Here is a 10,080-nt window from a genome sequence, read left to right as displayed (position 1 = left end):
CACAATATCAAGTCCATTATTAAAATTTAAAATGTGAAGGGTGGCCTCAATCTTATTTAACGTAGAAAGTAATACATTTCCAGGAGCAAACTACTATATGAATTGAAGATTGAAAACTGCTAATTATTGCAGCTTGCCTTAAACCTCAAAATTTAAAAACTCTAAAATATCCAAATTGATTAATTCAGAATCAAATTTAAAAATCTATTCTAATCCAAACTTAATTGAATTGAATTATAATTTCTTCGATTCAAAATCAAATATCCAAACCAAACGGAACAAAAATCCACCCCGTTAACTGCTGTGATTAAGGTAGATCATATCTGCATGAGATAATAGGGATAATCCAGGGAGTCTAATGACACTATTAAGCATATCATTATTCTTTCAACCTGCTACTAGATACTGTTTGCATTGTGAGATAAAGTGTTTGTACATTATAAAAATAAAAAGTCACAGATTCTTTCAGTGTCATTTTTATCGATACCATATAACCAGTCCCTAGAATGTTTCTGGTTGAGAACATTTGCAGCAAAACAACGATTTCTGAAGAAGATGCTGGTGGATGTTTTCATTGCATGTATGTCTATCGGATATGGAAAGGCCACAACATTAAGTCTAAGTTAATGTGGAACCATTGATCTCGTGAAATCTACACATCTACGACCAGGAAGATGCACCAAGGCCATCAACTACCGCTGGGTTAGTAATCTTTCTGCCAACTAGATCTTTCAGCTCGAGTTCGCCAGGGAACCTATTCTCTTTCAGTTTAGAGAAAACCTGTCATATAAATTTAAATTGGACGGTGAGAGGAGACGCAAGAATATACCACAAGCTACTAGCTATGGATGGAATAAAGATATCTAGTACACATAAGGTGTTGATGACAAGCAACACACTGATTTTTTGTAGTTTTTTCTAATTGCATGACACCCTACAAACAGACTTAAGTTTTGTTCTGTTAACTGGATACACAGATGAGAAATGTAAATGGAACCGATATTGACTCACATTCTCAAGTCTTATAAGTTGACATATCTAGGCAATCAATAAAAACTTCATATCACATGCTACAGGGGCAACAAAGATCTCTGTGAATCATGGTACTTCAAAGTTAGCTACACTTGAAATCCTTCATATAAAGGCATTGCTCAAAGATGATTTTCACCAAATTTAAAAGAAACAATATAACATGCCAACAACATCCTCAGTCCGAAAATGAACCACAAGCAGGAGAAAGAAAATTGTCTTAGGTAATTTTTCCCTCTAAGCAGGAGAAAGAGAAAGAGAATGAGAAGTGTTCAGAGAGTTAAAAGTCGTTTTTTTACATTCATGGTTGCATATCAGATGAATCAAAGTAATGTTCCCCTTCAAAGAAGTTAACAAAGTAAAAATTAATATAACCAATCTAATAATGGATGGCTGATAGTGCATCACAGATAGCTAATTGATCAAACAGCCTCTTTAGATAAACATCTATCTAGTCTATACTAAAGTAAAGATGATTTCCAGAATTTTCTTCTCATAAATCAGATGGTTTTAGACACAAAAAGGCACAGATTGGTACTCATTTCCCAACGTTTTTAACCTCAAGGAAAAAGGTAAAAAAAAGGATACGCATAGACAGATTGAGAAGTACATACCAGTTCACCATTACAATACACTTCGAAAGCACCAGAACTTTGCAACATGGACTGAAAGAAATTTCCTAGGAGCCAAGTTGTTGCCATAGTCCCAAATCTGTTCGCACGCAACTGATAGAACCATGGAGGTGGTACCGCAATACCCAACCTAGGAAATATTTGTTCACCAGCCATTACAAGGCCAATGACTCCAAATTGGAAAACGGGTACTACTTTGCCCAACAAACGTTTTGGAAGTGGAGGAGGATAGTTAGCAAGGACGACATGGATACCAGGAAACTGATTATCCAACATGTTTTTCATCGTCACAGCTGTCCCTCTGCCAAGAAACATGAAACTTAGATGCAGTTTGATATGTTATGACTTCAGGGGCAAACAGCTGTACAGACTAGGTGACCAATTGAACAAAGTAATGGAAAGATAAACAAAAATTACTATTCCATATCATTTCTTATCCATACAAAGGAACCACATCCATGATTAAAATCTTTACACACCAAACATACCAAAACATGCACTTCTATGGATCCTGTATATTGGCATATATGGGAAAAGTTTTTGCATCTAAACAGGGATTCAACAAGTCACCACTAAAGGAAGTTGTACAACATCCTCTCTACAAATCAAACGAGAAGGTTATGGGGCATTCTAAAAGACCTATACAGTAAGGCTTTCCAACGTTCTCCTTTAGTTTTGGGACCTCTTTTCCATCGTGCATTTAAGACTATTACACTACTTAAAATGACGTTAAGCACTCAATCAGATGAGCTCAAATCACATTAGAGAGCCAAGAAATTATGTTCCTCGATAACTCAAAAAATTCTTGGCAGTATCATATATTTTCTTGTTGATATAAATGATCTATACAACATCTCATGACATAAGCTACAATACAAGTTCAATAGCTAGTTCAAAATCCAAACTTTAGAAAGAATGACATATTCCCCTGTCCTAATTTATATCACACACTTTCTTTTTTAAACCGTCCCAAAAAGAATGACACATTTTTATATTTAGTAAAAGTTTAAACTTTAAAATGTTCATTTTAAACCTAATGAGATATTTATAGTCATACGAACATCTATGATTATTTCAGCCCACAAGTTTCAAAAGTCTACATTTTTCCTTATACTTTGTGCTAAGTCAAAGTTCATCACATAAATTGGGACGGAGGTAGTAGTAGTAACATAGAAAAGAAGGTAAAACAATATACTTATTCTAAAAATTTCCATTAATTAAGAAAACCCCATATGATGAAACAATAATAGAAACAAAACCTGTAAGAACAAGAAGAGCAGAAATCAATCGTGACAGTGTTACCAATACCAACTGCACCAATACCACCAGTTTTCTGCAAGTCAAACACCAAGAAACATATAAAAAAAGATACCCTTTTATCGAAAAGACATAAAGAATCTAAGAAACAAACATTGAGTGATGCTCACTACCTGAGTAGGAAATTCAAGAGTCTGAGGTTGTTGGATCACTGGCGGCGGCTGGTGGTGGTGATGATGGTGGTGATCGGAATTGGGTTTTTGAGGTGGAGGAGTAAATAGTTGGAAGAGATCGGAGATGAACAGAAAAAGGGGTAAACCCACTAGAAGAAGCTGAGTTCGATCCATTGTCGCCAAATTCACACACAGAGGGGGTTATGGAATGGGGATTTTTACTTCTTTCTTCCTTTGAGATATAAGGGTAATGGTCTCTTATATTTGATGTTATGTTGAAAATAGTACCTCAAGTATATGCGTTGGTAAGTTTGGTCCTTTAAGTTTATTAAGCTAGCGATTGGCCATAGATTTTCAAATATTCTTTGCAAATATTATTTGGATGAAATTTCACCATGTGTTTGGTCATAGTATTTAGGAAACATATTTCACTTTTTTAAAAAAATATGATTTATACCCATAAGTTTTAAAAACTATCAAAACTAATTATAAATTTGTATTACAAGTCAATTAGATTTTCGTTGCAACAAATAACAAGTGGTGTCCATGACACTGGAGCAATGTGGTAGTTTGGAGTGAGTGCAACAAACATCATTCCATACATCGTAAAGTAGACAAAACACATGACTTTCTTACCCTGAGCCGATTGTTCATCATTTCCATCAACAACCATATCATCACTTTCATATTCACTAAATATTTCATCACTACTTTGGTGTTCACGTAGAAAATTATGTAATACAGCGCAAACAACTACTATAGAGGGTGTTTTTGTAAAAGATAAAAGTTTGGTGTAAAATTTTAATTTTTAATTAAAAGATCCCAAATAATGAGATTTGACTCAAATACTAGAAAAAACTAGTATTTGAGAATTTGGGATATTTGCCAAATAATGGCTATGGACAAACATTATTTGCCAAATTTTTCCCCAAATATTACTTGGAAAATCTATGGCCAAAAATAAATATATTTTTTCCGTCAAATATTTAATGAACTCTGTTTGTTAGACTTGACGGAACCTGAGCCTATACCCTAGGCGTGTGTAACGTGTTATAATTTGTAACGTTTAAAATAACAAGTTTTAAGTTGACGAGGCAAATTATCACGTTTTGCGTCAATGTAGATGTTGGGATAATAATCGTAAATGGATGATTATACAAAGGAATTTTTATATTAAGTCATTTGGAAATATTTTAGACCAAAGTCATTGGCTTAAGGGAGCCTTAGAGTAAAAATCTTAATTGGCGGATTTATGGATGAAAAGTTTTTATATAATCTTATTTATGAATTGGCATTGAGCGAACATATCTCCCAATATATAGTGAGTTAGAGGGATCACGACCTATCAAATCGAAGGAACATGAGTCTAACTTCCAANAAAACTAATCATAAATTTGTATTACAAGTCAATTAGATCTTCGTTGCAACAAATAACAAGTGATGTCCATGACACTGGAGCAATGTGATAGTTTGGAGTGAGTGCAACAAACATCATTCCATACATCGTGAAGTAGACAAAACACATGACTTTCTTACCTTGAGCAGATTGATTGTTCATCATTTCCATCAACAACCATATCATCACTTTCATATTCACTGAATATTTCATCACTACTTTGGTGTTCACGTAAAAAATTATGTAATACAACGCAAACAACTACTATAGAGAGTGTTTTTGTAAAGGATAAAAGTTTGGTGTAAACTTTTAATTTTTAATTAAAAGATCCCAAATAATGAGATTTGGCCCAAATACTAGAAAAAACTAGTATTTGAGAATTTGGGATATTTGCCAAAAATATTTGCCAAAATAATGGCAAATTGTATGGACAAACATTATTTGCCAAATTTTTCCCCAAATATTACTTGAAAAATCTATGGCCAAAAATAAATATATTTTTTCCGTCAAATATTTAATGAACTCTATTTGTTGGACTTGACGGAACTCGATCCTATACCCTAGGCGTGTGTAACGTGTTATAATTTGTAACGTTTAAAATAACAAGTTTTAAGTTGACGAGGCAAATTATCACGTTTTGCGTCAATGTAGATGTTGGGATAATAATCGTAAATGGATGATTATACAAAGGAATTTTTATATTAAGTCATTTGGAAATATTTTAGACCAAAGTCATTGGCTTAAGGGAGCCTTGGAGTAAAAATCTTAATTGGCGGATTTATTGATGAAAAGTTTTTATATAATCTTATTTATGGATTGGCTTTGAGCGAGCATATCTCCCAATATATAGTGAGTTAGAGGGATCACGACCTATCAAATTGAAGGTCCATGAGTCTATTTCCTTAAGGTTCCGAGCTCAAAATCAAGCGATTTCACCATCCAATTCTTCCAAAAATCAAGGCATATGCTAGGGGTGTTGTGAAGAGCAACTAACACATGTTTCCCGTATTGTTTGGTGGAGTTTGAAGTTTTTTCGAAGGAGAGAACTTGATGATTTTATAGGTTCTTGGTACTTGAAGCTTGTGTTAAGGTAAGAGTTCGAGGAACATTTTGTGATCCCTTAAGCTTGAAGTAATATATATTCAAGTTATTATTTTCTAACACTTCCTTTTAGGTGTTCAAAGATGAAAGACATAGTGAGGAATCATAACATCGAGGCAAAATGGATTATTGAAGGGTATTATTTGCTTAAGTTTTTGAAGCTAATATGGTTGAATGATGTAAATGAAGAAATTCTCAGGCCTACTCCTGTCTCTACGGGGGTTTTAACTCGTACTCGTATTATTAACGTTACATATAAGTACAATCAAGATGGATACTGGCATCCGAGAAAGTCCTAAAACCTCACATCATTGTTCTACTTGTGGACTCATTGATGTTTCTTGTCTTGGAGCCCAAGAACTTCATTCTCCTTAACTGAAATAATAAATTTTGTTTATTATTTTAAGAGAAAACACATTAAAAAGTGAATTTCTTTCAACCCTCCGAACACCCCCTTTAGCACTTAAACTACATGGGTATTTAAATACCCCCTTAACATCTTTGAAGTGAATTTCTTTCAACCCTTCGAACACCAGCCCAGTTGAAGGTTGGGTGTTGTTAGACATGCACGTTTTCATTCGTCCACGTCGCTAAGTGTTTAAAAAATGAACTTACCCGTTACATATAACCCACCCGTTCCCAAAATAAACCTGGCCCATTTCTAAAAGAATATCCCTAAATCTCAAATCTCATTGTCATTCTAAAACTAAACCTAATATGAGTTCATTGTGAAGGGATCTTCAACACATATTGTGAATGGATTATTCAAATTTGTGGTGTTTCTCAACGAAAACAAAGTTACCAGGTTAGTAATTTTTGTTTGGATGGTTGTAGCATTTGAGTTTAGGCTTTTGCCTAAAGCTTATTTTTTAAAAAAAACTTTTTAGTTTGACAATGGATGTGTATGTCACCTTGAGGTTTCACCATGGTGGAAAATTACAACAAAACCCTCATATTAAGTACGATGAAGGTACTGTCACTAATTGTTTTGTTGTAGATGTTGATAAATTCTCCTACTTTGAATTTGCTGATTATGTTAAAGAAATTGGCTATAATTTTTCTGGTTGTATTGTTTATATTAACCCACCTAAAGCTCGTCATGTTGTTGAAGTTAAAAGTGATAAGGGATATTATGGTTATTGTAGCTCAGTTAAAAAATGGAGATATTGTTGAACTTTATGTGATTCATTTAGTTGAAGAACCTATTGTGGTCCCCCCCCCCCCCCCCCCCGAACTTGGATATGTAAATGATGTGTGTGGGGAATGTAATGCTACTTTTGATAAAGAATCTAGTCAAACCTTCAAGGGTAGTAAGGGTTTAGGCCTTTGAAGAGGCTGTAGAACCTCAAGAACCTGTTGTGGGTGGTACATTTATTGATGTTGGGGAAGAGTTGGGTGAAGACTTGGGTAGGAATTCTACTAGTATTGGAGAGGACTTGGGTGAAGACTTGGGTAGGATTCTGCTAGTGTTAGAGAAGACTTGGGTAAGACTTCTACTAGTGTTGGAGAAGACTTGGGTGAGACTTCTTTTGTTGTTGTTGTTGCATATGATATTCCAATAGTTGGATTTGATTCGAAAAGTGAAACAGAAGCAAGTGAAAATTCAGAAAATGTAGATTTGTTTGGTGAATGAGAAGATGGGTATGATAGTGAAGTTTATGAGTAGGCTATAACTCTTAGGAAAGAGAAAATTACTGCTAAAATTAATAAAAAGGACCCTAGATCTGAAGGAGTTAATTTAGAAAAAAAAAATTGATTTGAAATATAATGAATATTTATCCAAGAAACAAACTACTTTAGAGGGTAAGATAGTTGGAGATAAGCCCTACTTTGATTCAGATGAAGCTGTTAGTTTTGAAATAGATATCGATGAAGATGTTGATGAGGAAGATGAGGTTGAACAACCTATAAAAAGAGAAAGAAAAGCAAGAAGAGCAAAAAGAAATAAAAAGAAAGTTGTCTTTGATCCTACTTGTCAGTTAATAGTTTGGGAGACTGGACTTGCTTTTGAAAGTGTTAAGCAGTTTAGAGAAGCTATTACTAGATATGTAGTTCAAGAGCATGTTAAATTGGATAAATATATTAATGAAGCAACTAAGGTGATGGTAAAGTGTATAGTTGGTTGTCCATGGTTGTTGTTTGGAAGTCATGATTCATGAACATGAGATTTTGTGGTGAAGAATTATAATCCAATACATAAATGTAATGACACAAACCAAAAATAAAATGGTGAATTCAAAGTACTTATCAGAAAGGTACAAGGACAAAATTATTTCTACGCTTGGCATTAGAGTTTTTTAGTTTCAAATTTTAGTGAAGAAAGATTTGGAGGTGCACGTTGGGAGGACTGTAGCAAGGAAAACTAGAAATGATGTGTTGCAACAAATTATGGGTGATCATGTGGAGGAGTTTTAAAAGAATTCTAGATTATAAAGATGAACGAACTCTTAAGGACTAATTCAGGTAGCACAGGTGGGTAAGACTTAGTGAAGAATTGAAGGTGGAAGAAAAATGTTACAATCATTTAACATATGCTTTGATGCTTTGAAAAAGACATTCAAAGCTGGAGCTAGAATATGTATAGGATTTGATGGTTGCTTCTTGAAAGGTATTTCTAAAGATCAATTACTCGTGGTTGTTTGTTAGGATGGGAACAACCAAATTCTACCACTGCATGGGCAGTGGGTGAAGTTGAAAGCATATTCACTTGGAGATGGTTTATCAAGCTTTTAAGAGATGATCTTGAGTTTGGACATGGATCAGAATTGACAACCATTACCGATATGCAAAAGGTATTTTTCTTCTCTTTTCATTTATTCATTAGGTATTTTATTCATTAATAATACTCATGTTGTCTAATATGTTTAAATTTTGTTGAAGGGTCTTGACAAAGACATTCAAGATGTTCTGCAAAAAAAATAAACACATTCTACCCAACTGGTTCAAGAAAAGGAAAGGCATTAAAAGAAGAAATTGTTTTTGGAGATGCGCCAAATCTACATATGAACAAGAATTGAGAAGAAATTTGGTTCATATGAAAAAGTTAGGCAATAAAATATGTGAGGACTTACTGTGGTACAATATAGAGAGGTATTCTAAGGTATACTTTAAGATTTTTAGCTATTGTGATGGTGTTAATAACAACATGGATGAAAGCTTCAATTCATGAATTTTGGAGCTAAGACACAAAATTATCATCATAATGGTTGAATAAATAAGGGTCAAAGTGATGAGAATAATAGGACAATTGAGGGAGTTCTCTGATACTTAGATAATTGACATATCTCCAATGGCATTAAAAGTATTGCAAGAGAACACAACAAAGTCAATGAAGTGTAACCTTGAATGGAATAATGAATTTTACTTTTGAGGTTAAGGACAGTTAGGGTAATACATTTGTTGTGAATCTGAGCAATCAAACATGTAGTTGTAGATCTTGAATGCTAAAAAATATACATTTTTTTTGTCATGCTATAGTTGCACTTCATTTTATAAAATTAGAGTCCATTAACTATGTTGCACATTGCTATAGCAAGGAGACTTATCTCAAGATCTGTAGTCACTACATTCAACCAGTTACTAACATGAAATGTGGCCACAATCAACCAACCCTTCTGTCATACCACCTAATATAAGAAAACTACTAGGAAGGCCTAGATTGTGTAGGAGAAAGGAGCAGAATGAAAACAAGTGTAACGACCCGGAAAATGATAGAGTGAAACTAGAGCCTCACATGTGAGTTTGGAGTCGGGAACTTNATTGTCCAAAAAAGGTATTCAGATGACCTGTAACCTTTGTCATGCAAAAGGTCACAATAAGAGGGGTTTTCATTTGAATAGTTAAGCTAATGCAGGCAAAGGAAGAGGAAGATCAAAAGAGACTAGTTCAACAAGATCAAGTGTTGGTTCTTCTACAGCACCAACTCAATCACAATCAAGCAGAAAGAGATGAAGAGGTTGACCAAGAAGTTCTAAAAAATAGGCAATGTTTCTGTAATAAATTTAGTTGTTATTTTACATCTTAATCACTCTAATAGTTTTGGTAATGAACTTATGTTATAGGCTAGTGCTATTGATGTTTCTGGTGCCACTAGAAGAGGAATAAAGATTGATGTTATTGCTAATGTTTCTAGTGCCACTGAAAAAGGAAAAGGAATTGGTGTTGTTGCTATTGTTTCTAGTGCCACTGGAAGAGGAAGAGGGATTGGTGTTACTGCTAATGTTTCTAGTGCCACTAGAAGAGGAACTGTTGTAGTTGTTGTTGTTGTTGATGCCACTAGAAGGGGAAGAAGAATTGGTGTAGTTGTTACCGTTGTTGTTGGTGCCATCGGAAGGGAAAGAGGGACTGATGTAGCTGCTAATGTTCCTGGTGCTACTAAAAGGGGAAGAGGGACACCTTTTAAAAGGCCTAGAATGGTTGGAATGAGAATATTACATACACAAAGTTGTTTTAAAATCTACAATGTAAGTTGTCTTAATTATTTTACACACTT

General features: G+C 34.2%; 1 protein-coding gene across 2 annotated transcripts; it reads right to left on the bottom strand.

Annotated features, from left to right (window-relative positions):
* Window positions 1-179: 179 nt before the first annotated feature.
* LOC125871171 (selT-like protein) lies at window positions 180-3,355 on the bottom strand. Of its 2 annotated transcripts, XM_049551766.1 has the most exons (5): window positions 3,092-3,311; window positions 2,921-2,994; window positions 1,644-1,962; window positions 638-780; window positions 180-497 (listed from the first exon to the last, which is right to left on the bottom strand). In XM_049551766.1, the coding sequence occupies exons 1-4, from the start codon at window positions 3,263-3,265 to the stop codon at window positions 661-663; spliced, it is 687 nt and encodes a 228-aa protein (XP_049407723.1). In that variant the 5' UTR covers window positions 3,266-3,311; the 3' UTR covers window positions 180-497; window positions 638-660. The 2 variants fall into 2 exon arrangements, with proteins under 2 accessions (XP_049407723.1, XP_049407722.1); XM_049551765.1 differs by having other exon boundaries at window positions 180-780; window positions 3,092-3,355.
* Between the last annotated feature and the right edge of the window lie 6,725 nt (window positions 3,356-10,080).

Source organism: Solanum stenotomum, chromosome 7 (genome assembly GCF_019186545.1).
Source record: "Solanum stenotomum isolate F172 chromosome 7, ASM1918654v1, whole genome shotgun sequence".
NCBI lineage: Eukaryota > Viridiplantae > Streptophyta > Magnoliopsida > Solanales > Solanaceae > Solanum > Solanum stenotomum.
This window is presented reverse-complemented; position numbering and strand designations above follow the sequence as displayed.

Bases quoted from the DNA above. Each gene is read 5' to 3' on its own strand.
- LOC125871171 (XM_049551765.1), bottom strand. From the start codon at position 3,265: ATGGATCGAACTCAGCTTCTTCTAGTGGGTTTACCCCTTTTTCTGTTC. The intron at 1,963-2,920 runs GTTTTGTTTCTA...GTTTCTTGGCAG, and splicing joins TGCTCTTCTTGTTCTTACAG to AGGGACAGCTGTGACGATGA. The intron at 781-1,643 runs GTATGTACTTCT...TTTATATGACAG, and splicing joins TGTATTGTAATGGTGAACTG to GTTTTCTCTAAACTGAAAGA.